At 39.8% G+C, this 21,752-nt stretch overlaps 1 protein-coding gene across 5 annotated transcripts in view; it reads left to right on the top strand.

Moving 5' to 3' along the window:
- Nucleotides 1-21,752, top strand: part of LOC309614316 (acyl-coenzyme A synthetase ACSM1, mitochondrial-like) — a 62,388-nt gene that overhangs the window by 22,819 nt on the left and 17,817 nt on the right. For 4 of the 5 annotated variants that reach the window (XM_082362507.1, XM_082362510.1, XM_082362508.1 and 1 more), the window contains 8 exons: nt 5,781-5,991; nt 8,655-8,862; nt 10,411-10,551; nt 11,337-11,496; nt 13,419-13,498; nt 15,742-15,865; nt 18,104-18,184; nt 18,728-18,829. In XM_082362507.1, coding sequence (XP_082218633.1) covers nt 5,781-5,991; nt 8,655-8,862; nt 10,411-10,551; nt 11,337-11,496; nt 13,419-13,498; nt 15,742-15,865; nt 18,104-18,184; nt 18,728-18,829 — 1,107 coding nt within the window. The remainder of the gene's footprint in view (nt 1-5,780; nt 5,992-8,654; nt 8,863-10,410; nt 10,552-11,336; nt 11,497-13,418; nt 13,499-15,741; nt 15,866-18,103; nt 18,185-18,727; nt 18,830-21,752) is intronic. The other variant, XM_082362511.1, reaches the window with a different exon arrangement.

Below are 21,752 nucleotides of genomic sequence, written 5' to 3'. Positions count from 1 at the left end.
ACATATTTAACGAACATTACTATATACCAGGTGCTCTTCTAAGAGCTTTGATAAAGAATTTAAAAGTTATCACTAATTTTTTGTTGTTGTTTTATTGAGATATAATTGAAATATAATTATCACTGTTTTCCTAAAAAAACAAAAACCAGCAGTTTTTCAGGTCAGACTCAACACACTAGCATGCATATCAAAATATTTAGACATAAAATCTGGGGTTTTCATTGCAGAAAAGCTTTTAGTAAAGGATTTAACTTTTTTTTTAATACATAGGTTATTAAGATTTCTATTCATCAACTTTGGAAAGTTAAATTTTTTTAGCAATTTGTTCATTTCATTCAAAATATCATAAAGTTATTTTTTGACATAAAGTTATTAATATTTTTATTATTGCTATTTTAATGTCTGTAAGATTTGTAATAATGTACACCTTTTATTCTTGATATTTTTAATATGTTTATTCTCTTTTTTTTTCTTGATAAGTCTTCCTAAAAGTTTACCAATTTTATAAATCTTTTCAAAACCAGTTTTGGTTTTACTGATATACTCTATTGTGTATTTGCTCTCCATTTGATTGATGCCTACTGTTATCTTTATTATTTCTTTTCTTGTATGCTCCCTTGATTAATTTGTTATTCTTTTTTTAGCTTCTTGAAATGGAAGCTTATGTCCTTACTTTTAACCCTTCCTTCTTTTCCAATATATGCATTAAAAGTATAAATTTCCCACTAAGCACTCCTTTTAGGTACATTATACAAATTTTGATATGTCATATTTTATTACCATTCTGTTCAAAATATTTTTTATTTGCCTTTTGATTCTTCTCTGGCCCATAGATTACATAGAAATGTATTGGTTAGTTTCCTGATAGTTGAGATGGGTTTCTCATTGTCTTCTTGTTAATGATTTCTAGCTTAATTTCATTGTAGTCAAAAAGTATACTGTGACTTTTGAAATTTCTGGAGGTTAGTAAACATTACAAATACAATGGAAGAGAATGTGAGTTATATCATTGTTGGGGAAAGTGTTTTATCTATGTCAGTTAGGATTTAAATTCTATGAAATCTATCATATTCTATCATTAATTTACAGAAATTATAGAAATTCTACTTGTATTTCATTTTAATTAAAAATGAAGCAAGCCCTTTCTATAGGCAATAAATTCTTATGTGTTTTAACATTCAGAAAGAATCATCTCATTCATTAATCACATGAGTAATTGATCTACTTTCCAATTTTCCTTCTTTAAAGTATATTTTAGTTAGAGATTAACAAGGAGTAGCTATGTAGGTTTTTGTTTATTTAAATCAACTGTTTTGATCTATAATTTACCTAGAATACAATTCACACATTTTATGTGAAAGTTTAATAAGTTTTAGAACATTTCTACCACCTCAAAAATTTCCTTTTGTCCTTTCCTAGTCAATACCCACCCACCCCCACCCTGAGCCCCAGGTAGACACTAATTTGCTGTCACTAGCCATTATATTTCTCTTTCCTAGGGTTTCATAGAAATGGAATAATATAAGATGCACTCTTTTGTGTCTGGTTTCTTTTACTCAGCATGTTTTTGAGATTCATTCATATTGTTTTGTGTATTACTTCTTCATTCCTTTTTATTGCTGAGTTAGTGTTTTATTTTTTAGATCTATTTCTCAATTTCCTTTGGCTTCAGACTTCCCTGCATAAAACTTTAAATCTCATATCCAGTTTAAAGGTTGTGTTTTATCTTCTTGAAAACATGCTAATCTTAATATCACATTATCAGATTAATTCTGAGCCCCCAAAACCATAAATGCTTAAGCAATATCTTCTTCAAGTTGCAAGAGTTAAGAGTCTAAACTTTTGTCTGAATTAAGACAACAATTGTTTTTACCTTGATACCCCAAACTTTCTATCATTTTGTAAACTCATACAGAAATATTATATAATCTGTTCCCCTTATATAGACAGTGCACAACTAGTCATTTATACTTGCTAACATTCCTTAATCTGTTGGAGAATATTTTTTTCATAGCACTGATTTTTCCATAGATATGAATATATGTATATACATATATCTGTGTGTGTGTGTATGTATGTATGTATGTATGTATATAAGTCTTGTCTCAGGTGAGACACACTCTTTTGTTCCAGTCATATGAGGCAAAGATGGTAGGATCATGTTTGCACATATGTGGGAAATAATTTCTGGAAGATTATACACCAAACAGTTATCAGTGTTGACGTTCAGGGAGTGAAAATGTGATGAGAAATTTGAAGAAATTTTTCTGTTCATAAGAAATTTTTCTGTTAGTAAGATTGTGCATTGCCTGAACTTTTACTCTGAACATGCTTTGTTTGGGGAATTAAAAAAACTTTAAAAAATCATTTTACTTGGGGAAAATAAAAGACTTGATTTAAACAAGAAAATGAAAATTGTCCATAAACATTTAAATCTGTTTACGTACATGTGTCTTGTATGTCTTGTTCACCATTGTATCCTTTTGGTCTAAGAACAGTGCCAAAGAAATAATGAGAACTTAGCAAATATATATTGAATGAATGAATGGATACTATTATATAAATTTGGATTTAATGTAAATATGGTTTTGCTTTTCTAAATTGATATTGTATTATAAGATTTTTACTGCAAAAATATTCTGAAAGTTTTCTTGATTGGTTTAATCATATTCCATAACATGGAAGTAACAATTCTGTCAACAGCATATAGTTGAATTCTAGGTTTTTTATCCATTTTGCCAATCTAGTTCTTTTGATTGGGGAATTTCATTCACTTACATTTAAAGTAATTACTGATAAGGATGACTTACTATTGCCATATTGTTAATTGATTCCTTGATGTCACAGCTTTTGTGTTCCTCAGTTCATCCCTTACTGCCTTCCTCTGTATTTAGTTGATTTTTTGTAGTGATATGTTTTGATTTTCTTTTCGTTTCCTTTTGGGAATATTCTGTAGATAATTTCTTTGTGATTACCATGGGGATTACATATAACATTCCAAATTATAACACTTCATTTTAAACTAATAACAACTTAACTTCGTTCACATACAAAACCCTACTGTTTTCCAGTTCCCTTGCACCTTCCTATATTATGTTATTGATTTCACAAACTATATCTTTACAAATTGTCTACCCATTAAGATAGATTTATAATTATTTTTTATGCTTTTGTGGTTTCCATACAGTGAAAGAATAAAAAGTGAAGTTATGAACCAAAATTATAACAATACTTTTTTTTTTTTTTTTTAGAAATTCACGTTCTTTTATTTATTTATTTATTTATTTATTTATTTATTTATTTATTTATGACTGTGTTGAGTCTTCGTTTCTGTGCGAGGGCTTTCTCTAGTTGCAGCAAGTGGGGACCACTCTTCATCGCGGTGCGCAGGCCTCTCACCATCGCAGCCTCTCAACAATACTGTTTTTATATTTGTCTTTGTATCTATCTTTATTAAAGAACTTTATACTTTTATATTTAAGTTACTCTCTAATGTCCTTTCATTTCAACTTGAACTCCTTTTAGCATTTCTTGTAGGGAAAGTCTAAGGATAATGAATTCCCTCAGTGTTGTTTTTGTTTTTATCTGAGAATGTCCTAATTTCTCCCTCAGTATTAAAAACTTTTTAATTTATATTGGAGTATAGCTGATTAACAATGTTGTGATAGTTTCATGTGCATGGTGAAGCAACTCAGCCATACATATTCTCCCTCATTTTTGATGGACAATTTTGCTAGATATAGAATTTTTGGTTGACAGTTTTTTCTTCCTTATCACTTTAAATATATAATCTCACTGCCTTCTGGTCTTCAATCCACTGGTAATCTTATTAAGAATTTCACCTGATGAGTCACTTTTCTCTTGCTGCTTTTAAGATGCTCTCTTTGTCTTTGTCTTCTGTAGTTCGATTGTAATGTCTCTCTGTGGGTGTCTGGGTTTTCCTACTTGGAGTTCATTGAGCCTCTTGTATTTGTCTCTGCATGCCTTTCCTCAAATTTGAGAAGTTTTTAGCCATTATTACTTCAGATAAGTTCTATGCTCCATTTTCTCTCTTTCTTCTCCTTCTGATATTCCCATAATGTGTATGTTGGTCTCTTTGATTGTGCCCCATAAGTTTCTTAGGCTCTGTTCATTTTTCTTCTTGTATGTTTCTTTTTGCTCTTCCAACTCAATAATTTTAGATGACTTGTCTTCAAGTTTACTGATTCTTTCTTCTGCCTACTCAAGTCTGCTGTTGAGTCCCTTTGTGAAGTTTTCAATTCAGTTATTGTATTTTTCAGCTCCAGAATTTCTGTTTGGTTCTTTTTATAATTTGTATCTCTTTGTTGATATTCTCATTTTGTGCATATATTATTTTCCTGATTTGCTTTAGTTCTTTGTGTTTTCTGTTAGCTCTTTCAGTGTATTTAAGACAGTCATTTAAAAACCTTTGTCTAGTAACTGCAGCCTATGTCTCTTTAGGGTCAGTTTCTGGAGATTCATGTGGTTACTTTCAATAGGCTGCTTCTCTTTTTCTTTGTAGACCTTGTGATCTGTTGTTAAAAATTGGATATTTAAAAACAATAGCCACCTCTGTCAGTCTTTGCAGACTGGTTCCATGCAGGGAAAGACCTTCAATAATCTGCTCGGTATGAAAACTTAAGGTCTTCTCTGGCATGTGTCTTTCCTGGTCCTGTGCATGTGCTTTTATTTTTTTATTTTTTTCTAGTTTTGGCTGCTCGTTAACGTTTTAACTTTCTTAAAAGTCTGCTTCTTCTGGGGGACTTAAATGTTCTATTCTTTCGTTGTCTGTAGTCTCTAATCCCTAGGTAACCACAGGTCTACAGTTTCCACACACTGTGACATCTGCCACTGTTTTCAGATACCTCCACTAGGCCCTCATACCCATCTGAGCTCCAAGTCAGTCAAGACAGAAACGAGTGCCTAAGGCCGCCTCCAGACAAGCCAGAATGTTGCACACAAGTTTCAGTCTTTTTCATCTATCCTAGGGGAGGGGCTGGGAATTGGGTGGCTTCCTCTGACTGCACTGTACCACATCAGAGAGCGGGTGGTGCAAGAGTAAGCAAAAACACCACAAAATTTCTTACCATTTTGGTTATGACTTTTTATTGTTTGGGCATTTGTTGGTTGCTGTGGATTTGTGACTCTTTTCTAAATTCCTACAAAGCCATCGTAATCTATTGTTGTTTACTTGATGTTTTTGTGAGGGGGAAAAAGGCTCTGGAGCTTCCAAGACTGACTTCTTGCACCGCTTGAGGTATCTTAATTTAAAAAATAATTTCCCCAAATATTCAGGAATTAAATTATCCTCTTTTATTTTGTTGTAATAATAATAACAGTAATTTTATTGAGCACCTACTGTATGCCAGGCACTGTTATACACACTTGACCTTTTAAAATAATTAATTTGAACTTTACTACATTCTAGGTAGTATTATTATACCCGTTTCATAGGTGAGAAAACTGAGGCACAGAGAGTAACCTACTGTCCATGTGGAACTAAGAGACACATGGGGAATAAAATTGTAAGTCTTCAATAAGTAACATGAAGGCTCTTCATGGTTTTATGTGACTTAAGAGGAGGGGGTTAGAGTAGACCAGAAGAAGTTGACTGGATCACACCTCCCCCCAACTTCTCTTGGTGCTATAAATGCTTTAAAATGGGATCTCAGACCTTGAGCTACACTCACAGTGGAATGTGACTGTGGTGGTGGATTGGCCAAATTAGTGCCCCTTTCCTTTGAAGCAGGAAATAACATGTAGCATATGATCCTAACCAGGAAGGCAAGAGAGGTCCAAACCCAGCCCTGTGGTGGGTGAATAACCAAGGGGATGAAGTGAAGTGGAGTTTCAGAGAGATGACAGACTTAACCCGTCGTGCAGCCAACGTCTTCACACAGACCTGTGGCCTCCAGGAGGGAGACAATCTAGCCTTGATTCTGCCTCGAGTGCCTGAGTGGTGGCTGGTGATCATGGGCTGCATCCGAACAGGTCAGTGACCCAAGCAGACCTTTGGGCTCACCTAGAGCCAATTTGTCCTGAAATATTAGGTGCTTTCTCTTCCCCCCAGTTTTTCTTTTCTTTTTTTTTTTTTAAACATTTATGCTGAACTTGAAACATGTATTATTTTTGTTTTTTAAAATTTTATTTATTTATTTATTTATGGCTGTGTTGGGTCTTCATCTCTGCACGAGGGCTCCCTCCAGTTGTGGCAAGTGGCGGCCACTCCTCATCGCGGCGTGTGGGCCTCTCACCATTGCAGCCTCTCTTGTTGTGGAGCACAGGCTCCAGACGCGCAGGCTCAGCAATTGTGGCTCACGGGCGTAGTCGCTCCGCGGCACGTGGGATCCTCCCAGACCAGGGCTCGAACCTGTGTCCCCTGCATTGGCAGGCAGACTCTCAACGACTGCGCCACCAGGGAAGCCCCCCACCCCCAATTTTTCTTCTTCACAGTCTTTCTTTTTCTCAGACTCACTCAAATATTATTTTACTCCTTCTCAACCGCTCTCTCCCTTATACTCACATGCTCTCAAACACAATGTCGTAATTCTCTCTCTCTCTCTCACACACATGCGCGCGCACACACACACACACACACACACTTTCTCTTACATGGTCTCAGACATTCTTGCTTTTTTATAAGATTCATCAGTTGTTAACGTTTTGCCATATTTGAGCCCTCTCTCCCAGTGAGTCATTTAAGAATCAGTTGCAGACACTGTGACACCCATAAACACCAGATAAACACTGGAGCATGCGTCTGCTAAGATCCAAGACATTTCCTTCACATAACCACAGTAGAGTTATCACACAAGAAGTTTAACACTGATGCAATATAGTTACGTGATATACATCCATTGTCAAAATTCCTCGATTGTCCCAATAATGTCCTTTATAGCATTTATTTGGTTTAAATAAAAAATCCAATGCATTGCATTTAGTTGTTATACCTCCCCCGTCTCCTTTAATATAGAATGTTTCTCTATGTTCTACACTGTCTACATGACGATGATAATTTTGAAGCGTCTAAGCCAGTTGTTTTGCAGAAGGTCCATCAAAATTTGTATTCCTGACTCCTTCTTCATGATTATCTTCAGGTTAGACATTTTTAGCCCAGGTACTAGAAGGGCAATATTGTGTCTTCCTTGGTGCATCACATTGGGGATATATAAAGTTGGTTTCCCCTAATATCATTGATGTTGTTTTATCACTTTAGAAAGGTAGTATCCACCTTTGTAAAGGTACCTTTTCCCTTTGTAGTTAGTAAGTAATCTGTCGTGTAATATTTATGGGACTGTGTGAATATCCTGTTCCCCAGCTGTCTTTCACCTTATAGTTTGAGAATCCACTGATGATTCTTGACTGAAGTGAATACTTTAATGGTGGTCGTTTATTAGGTTTTTCTATTTATATCATTCCCTCTACATTTATTAGTTGGCATTCTTCTATAGAGATTTTCCTTTCCCGTTTAATTGCTTATCTCTGCATTAATCTATATAATCAGTATGGGACTCATGGATTCTTTTTTGAATCACTTCAGTTGTTGTATAATGCATGCTCATACAACAATATGTCGTGCTCTTGCTCACATATTCTCTGTCTCATGTTTTCTCGCAAATAGTTGATTAATCCATCAAGATCAAGAATTAACAGCAGTGGCTGAGGGAGTATAGAGAAGCCATGCCATCTGTGTAGTGAAGAGATGGTCCATGAGAAACCCAAGACATGAGTTGAGTTGAGACCTCTGGGATAAGAAGAATTAAAGAGGAGTAGAAGCAAAGGACGGAAATTCCAAGAATGGTCATAACACATGGAAATGCCTAGAGTCAGGAGTAGCCTATACGAAGAATGGTCATCTTGAAATAGAGAATAGAGTTGTGGGAGAGAAAGATGGAGAGTGAGCAGTGCCCTCAAAGTCAGGATGGGGAGTGTGGTGTTTTCCTGGAGAGAGGGTCCAGGTGTTAGTGAAGAGAAGAAATGTGGAGGGGAAAAAGTCAGTGCTCTGTGGAACTAAGCAAGCTAATAATACGGAAGGTGGGTAGTAGGAAGATTCAGGACAGGGCATCTGGTGGAGAAATTAGAATACAATAGGGACACACAAAGACTTGAGCTAATTGTTGGTGATGGAAGATGGAAGGGAAAGTAGAAAAGTTCAAAGGACATTGTAGTTAACTTTGGTTATGACGAACGAAGGAAAGAGGGGAAATTCAAGATGACACAAGGAATGATGACAAGAGATGACAAGAGATTCACGATGACAGAGAAGGAAGTGAGAGGAGAAAAATGAGGGCAGGGATGCAGTGTCAGGGACACTGTCCTACTTGTATCTTTCCCAGATCCTGTGTAAATTTGTATAAAGAAGGACTCACCTGTCTACTGGCTAGATCCATTTAGAGTAGAAATTATTAGGGCAGGCGTTTCAAATTTTAATGTGTATAGAAATCCCTTGGAGATCTTGTTAAAATGCAGATTCTGATTCAGTAAGTTTGGGGTGGGGTGTGAGATTCTGTGTTCTAGGCGGTGTTGATGCTGTAGACCATATTTTGCATACCAAGAAGTTAGGGGATTTCTATGCAGATAAACCAGGTCTGACAGCCAAGGTTGTGAGGCTGTGAAAGAGATACCAGAACAAGCAGTTTCTTTCTCATCCCTAGGGATCATCTTCATGCCAGGGACCACCCAGATGAAGGCCAAGGACATTCTCTACCGACTACAAGTGTCTAAAGCCAAGGGCATCGTGACCACAGATACCCTTGCCCCAGAGGTGGATTCTGTGGCCTCTGAGTGTCCTGCTCTGAAAACCAAGCTCCTGGTGTCTGACCACAGCCGTAAAGGGTGGCTGGACTTCCGATCACTGATTCAGTGAGTTTCTGGTCTGATGAATGTGCTTTCTGAGGAATGGCAGGAGAAAGCCACTCACTGCCAAGTGCTGGTAGAGAAGCAGCCAGTGGGAGGAAGCTCACCAGGTCTGAGCCTCTCTTCACAGCTATGTCACTGATTTGCTGTGCAACCTTGGGCTAGTTCCTTCTCCTCTCTTGGCTGCAATTGTTTTATGTATAAAATGAGGAAATTGAACTTCTATGGCTCTCTCACTAAAATATAATCACCCCTGTGCAAAGGAGATGTGTAAAGTCAGAGGGTTATTGTGTTGCATATTCCTTGTAGGTGGGGAATCTGAATATTATTTTTATGTAAATAATTAGCAATTAAAGAAATTGAACGAAAGGTTAAGATGAATTTTTAAGGTGAAACTTGAGACTGAGAAAAAAATGACAGGCAGCTTTGGGAGCAAACACTTTCCATGTCTTAGGGGGTGGGTGTCTATAGGGACACCTTGAAGGGAAAGTTAGGGAAGTGCTGAAGGTAAGAAAGACCCCTCCACCTCCAAAACTCTGATTCTGCAAGCCTTCAGACATTCTTCATATCACACACAAACCGTGCTGGATTTGTTTTCTTGAAGTAATTCCACAGTTTTTAAAGCTCTTTACTTCAACCCCCAATGGCAAATATTACAGTGAAATCACATCTTATGCTAGATTCTAAAGTCAGAGAATTAGATTAAAATAGCTTAAACAAAGAATACTCATTAAAACTCGCCTAAATTGCCCAGACTCAGTATGGTATCATTTCTCCACAAGAGCCAGTGCTCCCTCCAGCACTGGGATTACTTGCAGCCTCTCTGACTGAGTACTATAGGAAGCTTGCATTTACAATTGTAATAGGCCCAAGAAAGAGACTCTCAGCCAAGGAGAAGCTCCCCAAGAACCGAGGCAGATGGAGGGAGCTACGGATTCTACCTTCCACCTCTAGCTCATGCTAGGGCAGATGTACATATATATATTCCTTACACTCTCATTCTCCCTAGCTTTCTCTTTCCCACCCCTCAACACCAAGTTTATGAGGTTAAATTCCCATGAAGCTAGTCTGTGTAAAATACAGGGTTAGCAGTGTGACTAAAAGCATAGTATATGGATCACACTCTCTGAGTTTGAATCCTGGCTCTGCAACTTGCTGGCTATATGTCTTCAGGTAAGTTACCTAACCTCTCTGAGCCTCAGTTCCCTCATCTATAAAATGGGCATAAAAGCAGTACTTACCTCTTAGGGTTGCTATGAAGATTGAATGAGTTCTTATTTGTAAATCATTTAGAGCATTGTCTGGAATCATTGGCAATACTATTTCAATGTTTATTAAACTAAAAATAATCCATCATATTTTCCCCACTTTTTAAAATGAAGAAATGTCAGTCCACCTATCCAAGTCACCCATAAACTTTGTTTGATGCCTAATACTGGGAGTTGCAAACCCCAGTTTTCTGACTCTAAGCCTCATATTGCTTCTTTTGCTTCCCCAGAGGATGGAAAAACAGGAAACATGACTTCTGTCCTTTTGTATTGAATCCCTTTGCAGATCAGAATCCCCAGTTCACACCTGTATTAAGTCAAAGACCCTGGACCCAATGGCCATCTTCTTCACCAGTGGGACCACAGGCTTCCCCAAGATGGCAAAGCACAGCCATGGACTTGCTTTGCGATCCTTCTTCCCTTCATGGTAGGAGAGAGGGCACCAGCTTAGAAGCTGGGCCACAGATCTGGGGTGAAGTGTGTATGTATATGTGTATGTGCTGGGAAAGGAACTCTTGGTGGAATTGACCCCATGCTGTTTATCCTTTCTGCTCTCTTTGGTTCAGACCCCTAAGGGTGTGAGAAGTATAGACTATGCATGTGTGTTTGCTGACAGAGGCATCTGAATGACAAAGGAGGCACATTTGGGTCCTTCCTGAGCACCTTCACAGCAGGCATGGAGGAGACGTGGGTGGAAACAGTAGGCATTCTGCAAACCACACAAATGACAAGCCCCTGTGTCCCTGTCAGTAGTTCCAGGGTTTGGTGGGGAAAGATAAAATGCTCCAGCAATGTGACCTTATGTGACAGGTCCTCTCCTCTCCTCGATTGTGGACAAATCCGGCATGAAGTTTCCCAATCATGAACTGTTAGGGAAAAATAATACCTGGAACTAAGCCACACCAAGCCACTGCCCTAACCTGGAACAAACATAGAGGCTGAAGCTGGGTTAACCATTTAATCAATTTTAAACCAAACTCTTCTCCCTTCTCCCCGTCCCCCAACTAGTAATATTCAAACCAGACCACGTTCTGTATACTTTGTACCTTATTAACCAGACCAGGGGGACAAAGAAGGCTTTTTGTAGACATTTGGTATCTGTGCTAATGATAACAACTGAGTAGCAAAATCCTGGAGAATGGGGGTGGAGAAAAGGGAAGGATAGTATAGTAGTCAGAATAGTATCTGAGGCTAACTGTATTTTGGAGTTAGCAGGAAATTACTGCAGCTGAAGACGTCTGATGTCCTCTGGTGCCTGTCAGACACAGGCTGGGTTCTGGCTGTCCTGGGGTCCCTGCTTGAACCATGGACAGCGGGGTCTACAGCCTTTGTCCATCATCTGCCCCAATTTGACCCCAAGGTCATTGTACAGGTAAGAAGACGTACCTTCCGATATCAACAAACTCCCAGAAAAAACTCATTTCGAGTTCAAAAACTGGATCCAACTGAGAAAATACTTTATTTAGCAAAGAAGCCTCTTAGTATAATATAACCCTGGTTCTGGGTTTCTCAAATGTGAAGGACTGAATCAATCATTGTATCAGAATTACATCAAGATGTAACTCTGAAGAAAACACATATTCCAAACCTTTCCCTAGACCTCTGGATCAAACTTGTGGACCTGGGAACCAGAATATACATTTTGAGATATGAAAGCAAACAGAACAAGCTCAGGTCTCCTGTATCCTGGATCCTGGCTCTACCAGGACCAGGTAGCTGGTGTGTGAATGTTGTATTTGTGTGGCTACTCAATTTAATGACGTATTTAGAAACAAAGGCGTTGGAATATGACAGATCTAATTTCGTATCCCCTGATTGACATTTATTAGTGGTTTACTTACCACTCTGAGCTTCAGTTTCCTTATCTGTAAAAGGAGAGTCTTAATGGTTACTATCTCCACAAAATTGTTGGGAATATTAATGAGATGACATAGGAAAGGTGTGTAAAGTGCTTAGCCCTGAAACTAGCACAGAGAGAACACTCAGTAAGTGGTAGCAGTTGCTGTTATGCATACACCATGGTAATAACTGAGGTCACCTGCATGAACTCCTTCAACGTATTTCTCTTCACTTAAAAATTGTCTTTGTGTCTCCACTCACTCCCCTGCTTTCTATCTCAGAGGTAGACCTGCCCCTTCACCTCTCAACGTCCAGCTCCCTCCCGACAACTGCTGCTGATCCTGTTCTTTTCCCTGCCCTTCTGTTTGGAGCCCCTCTGTATTAATCTTTAACTCATTAAACCTTTTCTCCTGTATTTTCAATCTCTCACTTTTCATTGACTCTACTCCCTCAGTCCATAAACATATTCATAGTTCCTCATCCTAAGAACACCTTCCCTTCACCCTGGTACAGCTTGGACCAGCCCCGTCTCTCCTCCCTTAAGGTCAAATTGCTCCATAGCACATTCTGCACTTGCTACAGCTACCGCCTGTTCCCCCAGCTTAGTCCTGAGCACCGCAGTCATCCAAGGCTCTGCCCTCAACTGTCCCTCCCCTCTAAGCAGCTGCCTTTACTTCCATTTCTCCAGCAGGTACATCACTCAGGTGGCTCTCAAAACTGTCCAGTCTTCTCTCTCCAGGCTAGTTCCCCCCTGTTTTTCTGCTGGTTGGTTAAGTTAATCTGATCATCCCTCCAGCACCTGAAACTGTACCTCCCACTTCTCACTCCCTGTCCCTGTGTCAATATCTGCCTCTCCGTCATTACTTTCTGCCTGCATCCTGCCAGCCTCTGAGGCATAAAACTGTGCAAGCCACACTGAATCCACCTCTCTCCTTCCCCCACCAGGTCTAATTCTCCTTCCCCTACAAGGGGTGTCCCCAGAGTCTCAGTGTATTTTAAGCTTGAATGATTTCAAAGAATTGAGTCTACAAATTTACCCCCATCCCTGCATTTGAAAGTTTAATTGTTTAATTTACTTTACACTTATTACTTTCGTGAATTTTTAAAAATAAACTTTTTAAATTACTTGGTTTCAGTCTCTCCTATTGAAGATGGGAGATAGTGACTAAAACGAAAAATGTTAAATTAAAAATTTCCTATTCAAATTCACAAAACAAAACTTTCCCTTCATTCCCTCCCTACCCATCCCCTCAACTTAGACTTCCTTGTGTTGCGCCAATAGTACCTGACACATGCCATGTACGAAATTCATGCTCAATTTAAGTATACTGAAAGAATTAACAGATGAATAAATGGGCTCTCCTAGAGGAGAGGTCAGAGTTAAAATGCTAATAACAAATCTATATTTTAAATCTTAATTGTAAAAATAAAATTTTTTCTCTCCTAACTCTCTAGACTTTATTCAAATACCCTATTACTCAATGCTTTGCTGCGCCCTCTGTATTTCGAATGATTCTGCAGCAGAATTCCACCAGGTATGGTAGAAGTGGCTGCGGTTGGTAACAGGAATCTTCGGGTAGGATTTTAAGTTATGTGATGCACTGTGGTCTGACTGATTTTAGCTATGGTTCTTTGAGGATACTGTGTGTGGGGGAGGGGGGGCATAAATGTTGGTGGTGTTATTTAGCAGCTAGTCTAATTATTTCTTTAAACAGGATTCAGAGAACCAAATGAAACACTCAGTGAGCCTTGCATCATTGTGGGTTTTTACTTTTACACACATTTTGTTGTGAAATAAACATACAGAAAAGTATATAAGATATGCATTTACAGATTAATGAATTGTCGAAAATAAAACACTTATGCAACCGCTCACCCAAGGCACAGGAATAGAACATGGCCAGTGGCCCCAGAGACCTCCTCATGCCTCTCCATCTCCACTAAAGGAATCCACTACCTTGGCTTTTATGGTGTTCATTTCCTTATTTTCCCTCATAGTTTACATAGGAAATATCCCTAGACAAATTACTTTACTTGCTTTTGAACTTCATGTAATCGTACATTATTCCGTAATATCTGGCTTCTTTTTTCAACATTATGTTTCTAAGAAGTATCTGTGTTGTTAAATAATGCTGGAGTGAATTTTCATTGCTGTATAACATTACTTTTAATGAAAGTAGCACATTTTTAATTAGTTCTATTATTGGGCATTTGGGTAGTTTTCAGTTTGGGACTATTGATTAATGCTGCATTGAATTTTTGAACATGTACATAAACACGTAAACACACATTGCTGTAGATCTTCTCTGGGAGAGGAATTGCTAGGTCACACTGACATTGTACCCTACTACCTTATTTTCCAAAGTATTGAACCAAGGTATGCTTCCCCTAGCAGGGGAGGAGAATTCCCATTGTTCCACATCTTTGGCAATATTTGGTTTTGTCCAAGTTTTAATTTTTGCCAATCTGATGGGTATGTAGTATCACACTGTAATTTTATTTTTGCATTTCCCCATGTTTGTGGATTAATTTTTAACTCACCTGATCTGCTCTTTGAACCTTAGGGTTGTTTATGTATCTTTTAGCAACTCTGAAATTGAAATGGCTACTTCAAAATCAGAGCTAACATTTTTTAGACATATAAGACTTAAAATATCAAGGAGTTCAATTTATGAAGGTAATTGAAATACAGCTTGATTTTATTCATGAACCCTCAATCTGACAGAATTATGTTTCCAACTGTATTTCAAAGCTCATATTACAGCTACTTGTTGCAACGTTCTTGAGATGGTGAACAAACCCCATAAAAATTCAACCAGGGCATGAATATTGACTCTGTTGGAGACTCTGCCCATTTTATGTACTTTGGATAAAGCTCAAGAAGAATGAGGAACATACGCTCAACGAAGCCAGCTCTCCTGTCCATCACTACAGGCTCTGTATATACGAGGAGAGGGTGACAAGGGATTCTGCCACGTCCCTCATCCGTACAAGCTGGCTCAGCTCAGCCCCGTGCAAGGTGGTACTAAGACCCCAATCACTTCTACCCATTTCCTTCAGGGAATCCATCATTATTTTGTGATGGTTTTTGTATTATTTATGGAAATCTTCATGGGGAAAATAGATGAGAGGATTTACATCGCACAATGTACCTAGCAAACTGATGCAAATGTTCCCAGCAGACTTTTCTGTTCTCTCCCAAATTCCTGCTCTCAGGGCTGTTACCTGTGATCCTTCTTCCCTTCACTTACATGAAGCCTGGTCTTCCTTGATGTCCTGAGCAATTCATTTCCAACCCCTAATTTGCGTTCTCCAGCCAGAAACACAAAAGGCCTTCAGTTCACATAAGCCCACTCTTCCCAGAAGGCGGTACAGTTCTATTACCATCCTAGCATATCCTTGGGGTCTTATCCCTCAGCCCTTATGGTTTATACAAATATCCCTCTTAGCCACATAGAATGCTTAGAATGTGTTCCAAGCACACTTTTCTCTCTCTTGTTACATCAACATCCATATTCAATCCTGATCTCCCTGATTTAACCCATTAGCCTCACCACCACCACCACCTACCCCTGCCAGATGAGTTAACAGGTACCAACAGGAAGTGACTTCCACTTGGACTTGACCACCAGTAAAATGCTCAGAAGACAAGTAAGAAAGTGAAGAAGCAGAAGGGTGAATGATCCAGATGACAATGCTCTGAGCTCTCCCTGGGCCTGGGGCAGAGCGCCCAAGCCCAATCTGCGGAGGCCCTATTGACACCTTGCCTTCCCCTCAGCCTCAGGTTCCCCACCCTGGAGCACTGCTGTACTGGTGGGGAGGCCCTGCTGCCTGAGGAGCAAGAGCTGTGGAGAAGACAGACAGGCATTCTGCTCTACCAGGCCTACGGACAGTCAGAGACGGTAGGTGAATGGTCCCTCTGGGCCAGTCAGGATGTGCTCGTCCACGGAGCCCAGCAGGTGAGCTGAATCCTGCTATGAGTGTGTGCAGAGGCCCCACTGTGCAGGCAGCGTTGCTCAAAGCCAATGCGAGGTTCTAGAGCTCTAGGCTAATTTGTCCCAAATCAATTTGCAGAAAAGACAATTGCAGCTCATCAACTTGTCAAAAGACCAATGTGCTGAAAGCTATTGGACAAAAACTTAGAAAGGGGTCTAAGGACATAGTGCCACTGTACCTGTGAGAATTAGTTTACGGGAGCCCAGGAGGGGCACTAGCATAGAAGGCACTCTCCAGGAGCATGGAAGCCACCACTGCAAGTCCTGTCCACTTCACCGTCCCTTCCTAGGCAGCAACCACATGAGCAGGCAGGAGCTGGCCCCGGAAGTTCGCTAGTTCATTTCTGGGTGTTTATGAGGAGAGCACACAGCTTTGATTGTGAGACACTAGCAGGAGGAGAGATCTTCTATATACACGCCACACACACACACACACACACACACACACACACACACACACACACACACACACACACACACACACACACACACACACACATACACACAGTGTGATCCCAAAGAGGATCACTGACCAGTCAGGTGGGCAGGGCATTCAAAGAATAATGCATGTCTTGAATCTCAAGGACTTTATCCATGATAGTGTGGGCAGGTATCTCACTTCTAACACATTTTCAATACATTTCCGATGCTGGACAGAGCCACTTTCCTCTACTTCCCTATCATCCCTTTAGCTGACAGAGGGATGACTGTCATCTCAGAGCCTGTAGCAAAATACCTCTTTTAGTCCCAACTGACATACTTTTCTGACATTATTTTGCAAATAAATAAATAAATAAATAATCAGTTACTGGGTCTGCTTCCGGGATTGAGAAATGTTAAGACTCTAGGACTGTCCTTACTGGTTCACAGTTTGCATTCAGACAGGGAGGGTGAGGTTAGAACTACACGCTACACCCATGACACTAGTCCCTTTGCATCAACTATTCATAACAACAGAAAACTCCCTGATACCTGGATGGTGCTTTATTTCTGTGAACATTTTCACACCTATCCACTCATCTCTGCAACATTTTCCACATGCCTAGAGTGTGAGCAGTGACATTGCAGAGGGGAAAGTATTTCCTCTCTCAGGAGCTCAGACCCCAGTTCAGATCTCAGCCTTGCCAGTTATAGGCTTCGAGACTATCAGCATATCACTGAATCTTGCAGAGTCTAGCTTCCCCATCTCCAAAATGGAAATATAATGCCAATCTTGCCAGGTTATGATAAGGTAAATGAAAGAAAGTATACAAAGCTCTGGGCACAGTGTCCAACCCCTATTGCAGTTATGGTTGTCACTGTTGTTTTAAGGTAGGTATTGTGTTTAGATGCTGGGGGTGCAGAGATGGATGGGACAATCTCTATTCTCTGAATGCTCATTATCTACTGAGGGAAACAGACAAGCAGTAATACAAGTGTAGGGAAAAATACCACAGAAAGAGAATCTCCCAACTTCCTTTTATTAGGGCCTGAATGATAGCTAGTAGCAGTTGTTTATTGAATTCTTGGTGTGTGCCTGGCACACACTCACAAGCACTCTAAGCGATAATGTTATAATTACCCCCCTTTGGCAGAGGAGGAGATCAAGGGGGATTACTTGGTACATAGCTAGTGAGCGGTGGAGTCAAGATTCAAACCTTGGTCTCTCTGTGTGTAAAGTGCTTAACTTTAGGAAGAATGATAATTTAGAGAACCATAGAGAAGGAATAAGGTTCATCAGGAAGACATAGGGGGTAGGGGAACAACGTGAACAATCTGAATAATCTCAACACAGCTCTGAGAAGCAGTTGAGGCAGCTACAAGTAAATGTTTGTTAAATATACTCATGGCCCTCCCCGGCAAATGGACACATGTCTGGCATACAGTGGGCACTCCACACCCTACGTTACATGCCCACAGCTCTGGGCTCAGTCCTCTGCTTCTTCTTGGCCTCTCCCACTGGACTGTGTAGCCCCAGCACCGGGCTCAGGCCCAGCCCATGTCAGGTGCAGTGAATGTCTGCTGACTAGAGTTGGGTCTATGCCTTCTAGCTTCGCCACGAGGGCTCTTTGCACAGCATCAAATGACAATTGTGAGCAAGGATGCTGTGTTTTTGTGATCAGCTTGGACGCTTGGCCAATCCCACTTCTCTTCTTCTGTGAACAGGGAATAAGTTGTGGCACTCTCCGGGGGATGAAGATCAAGCCGGGTTCCATGGGGAAGGCCATCCCACCCTACGACATTCAGGTCTGGTGGTAAAGACATTGGCAGAGAGCAGTTAGTGCTCGGCTATGGTGGGACCATTGTGTGACACGAGGTGACAGAACCAGTCATGCCTCCCGGTTGTCCTTCGTCTTCTCTGCCTACTTTTCCTCCAGTTTCCTGGCGAGGTTTCAGTTGAGACCTGCAATGTCCTGGGCATGAGTGCAGCTTGCCAGGACAGCCAGAGGCCTCATGCACCGAGCCTGGGAAAGAGTACTTGCAGTAGCTCAGGCGGCTCTCTCCACTGCTGGTGCTTTTAGTTTTTCCTGATCCGTGTTTTCTAGCTTGAAGACACATTTGTGATGTCTATATATGCATGAAACACATAGACCCATGGCTTGGGTTTCACCATTTGCTGATTTCAAAGCCTTTTGACAGTTTTATTCTATTTTCTGACAGGGGTCCTCTACCACAACCCCCTCCCCCAATTACCCCCACTGTGTCATATGAATGAGCCAGGCAGTGTTTGGGTGGGGCAGGAGTGTTGGGGATCCCTGCAGGGTGGGATTCACAGGTCTCTTGCTCCAGATCATTGATGACAAGGGCAACATCCTGCCGCCCAACACTGAAGGAAACATTGGCATCAGGATCAAGCCTACCAGGCCCATAGGCGTCTTCATGCGCTATGAGGTAAGGACACACCATCTGCCCCCATACAGGCCCAAGAATCCTTGCAGGGAGCTGTGTAAGTGTGTAAGGGACTGGACTCAATTCTGCCTCCTGAGACTTCTTCCTTCTTCCTTTATTCACTCCAAGTCAATGAAACCTTTTCTAATTAATCTCAAAGCTCATAGTGTGTTCCCACATCCCTTTCTGTCATAACCCATCTGGCACTTATGGGCTGACTGTTGGGGTAGAATACAGCCTGGCTTCAGAACCACCAGACTTGGGGTCCAGTGATCTCTTGTGGTTAAGAATGCTGGCTTTGACTCGGTTCACATCATACCACCCCACTTACCAACAGGGTGCAAACAAATCTATTCATCTCGCTGAGCCTCCAGGGGCGCTATTATCCCCACTTTAAAGAGGAAGAAACTGCAGATTGGAAGCTTTACATGTCTTTCCCATGTCAAATAAATGACAGGTCTAGGATTCAAAGTGGTATGTTTTGGACCCCAAACTCTAAATGAGAAATCCAGGGACTACAGAAACCTACCATAGACTATAAGGAAACCTGCTGTAACTCTTCATCAGACAAACCCTAGCTAACAGTGGCCACTAAGAGGAAATCCTCAGCTTCCAAGATGGACTGTAGAAGGGTAGACAGACCCTGAAATTGATCTCAGACTCCATCTCCTTTCTACAAAGTCACAGCCACTGGTGTCACTGTTGTGCTCACACTATGGCCTTGGGTGGGTGGGTGGGGTCCTGTCCCTTTGTGGTACTATTGTCCAGAAGCAATCATGCAAGCCTTAGCCTTAATTCTCAGTAGCACATTTTAAAGGTTGGATAAAAGGGAAAATGAACACAGAGTAACAGGTGTATAGAGCAGCAGTTCTTAATACTGCCTGTACGTCAGAATCATTTGAGGGAATTTTTTTTTTAAATACTTGGATCCAACCACAGAGATTCTGGTTAAATTGAACTGGGGTGGTCCAAAGCCATGACTTAAAAAAAATTGTACATAACATGTTTTATTTTGCAAAGGTGTCTTCACATATGGCCACACTGATTTCCTTCATTTCACATGTTCTCATGGCAGTGAGATGTGTCACTCTTCCATCGAGATTTGTTAGCTTATATTCTGTTCTTTTATTTTCTTTTTATTGAGGCATATATATATATATAATATAAAATTTACCCTTTTCACCATTCCTGAGCATACAGTTCAGTAGCATTGAGTAAAATTTACAATATTACACAACCATCACCGCTATGCATCTGCAGAAAATTTTCACCATCCCCAGAAGAAATTCTGTTCCCATTAAACAATAGCTCTCTAGTCCCCATCTCCCCAGCATTTCGTAACCTCTAATGGTACTTTTTGTCTTTAAGAACTTGCCTATTTTAGTTACCTCATATAAGTGGAATCATACAACATTTGCCCTTTTGTGTCTGGCTTATTTCACTTAGCACAATGTTTTCAAGGTTCATCCATGTTTTAGCAAACTGTCATTTTTTTGAGACTGAATAATATTCCATTGTATGTATATACCAAGTTTTGATGGACATTTGCGTTGTTTCCACCTTTTGGCCTTTGTGAATAATGCTGCTATGAACACTGTGCAGGTAACTGTTTGGGTCCCTGCTTTCCCTTCTTTTGGTTATATGCCCAGAAATGGAATTGCTAGATCATATGGTAATTCTGTTTAACTTTTTGAGGAATGGCCATACATGTTTTCCACATGCACAAGTGTTTTCATTTCTCCATATCCTTACATACACTTGCTATTTTCAGTTTATTTTTAATAATGGCCATTCTAATGGGTTCAAACTCATTGTGGTTTTGATTGACATTTCTCTAATGACTAGCATCTTTTCATGTTCTTATTGACCATTTGTATATCTTCGAAGAATTGTCTATTCAAGTTCTTTGCCCATTTTTAATTGGGTTGTTCATTTTTCTGTTGTTGTTTTTTCTAATTTGTAAGAGTTCTTTACGTAGGCTGGATATTAATACCTTATCAGATATGCAAATTATATGCTTTGCAATTATTTTCTCCCATTCAGTGGGTTGTCTTTTCACTTTCTTGATAGTATCCTATGACATACAAAGTTTTTAAATTTGGTGAAGAACATTTTATCTATTCAATACTTTTTCTTTTATTTCCTGTGCTTTTGGTGTCATATTCAATAAATCATTGTGAAATCCAAGGCAAGATTTTCCTCTGTGTTTTCTTCCAAGAGTTTCATAAGCTCAGCTCTTACATTTAAGTTTTTGATCCATTTTGAATTAATTTTTGTGTATGATATAAGGTAACTTCATTCTTTTGCATGTGGACATCCAAGTTTCTGAGCACCGTTTGTTAAAAAGACTCTTTTTCCCACTGAATGGTCTAGGCACCCTTGCCTAAAATCAATTGACAGTATATGTGAGGGTTACTTTTTGGGTTCTCTATGCTATTCCAGTGGTCTGTATGTCTCTTTTTATGAACGTATCACATTGTTTTGATTGCTATAGCTTTGAAGTAAGTTTCTGAAATCAGGAGTGTAAGTCCTCCAACTTTTTTCTCCTTTCTAAAGGTTGTGTTTGCATTTTGGGATCCCTTGAGATTTTATGTGAATTTTAGGATGGGTTTTTCTATGTCTGCAAAAAAACACCATTGCAATTTTGATAGGGATTGCACTGAATCTGTAGATAGTGTTGGGCAGCATTGTCACCTTAATATTGTCTCAAATCAATGAATATGGGATGCTTTTCCATTTATTTATGTCTTCTTTCTCTTTTTCAGCAGTGATTTTTAATCTTCAGTGTACAAGTCTTTCACCTTCTATACTAAATTTATCCTTAGTATTGTATTCTTATTGATGTTTTCTTAATTTCCTTTTTGGATTGTTAATTGTTAAAGTATAGAACTGCACCTTAAGTTTTGTGCATTGATTTTCTTTCCTA

Source organism: Balaenoptera borealis (genome assembly GCF_965194805.1).
Source record: "Balaenoptera borealis genome assembly, chromosome: 16".
NCBI lineage: Eukaryota > Metazoa > Chordata > Mammalia > Artiodactyla > Balaenopteridae > Balaenoptera > Balaenoptera borealis.
This window is presented reverse-complemented; position numbering and strand designations above follow the sequence as displayed.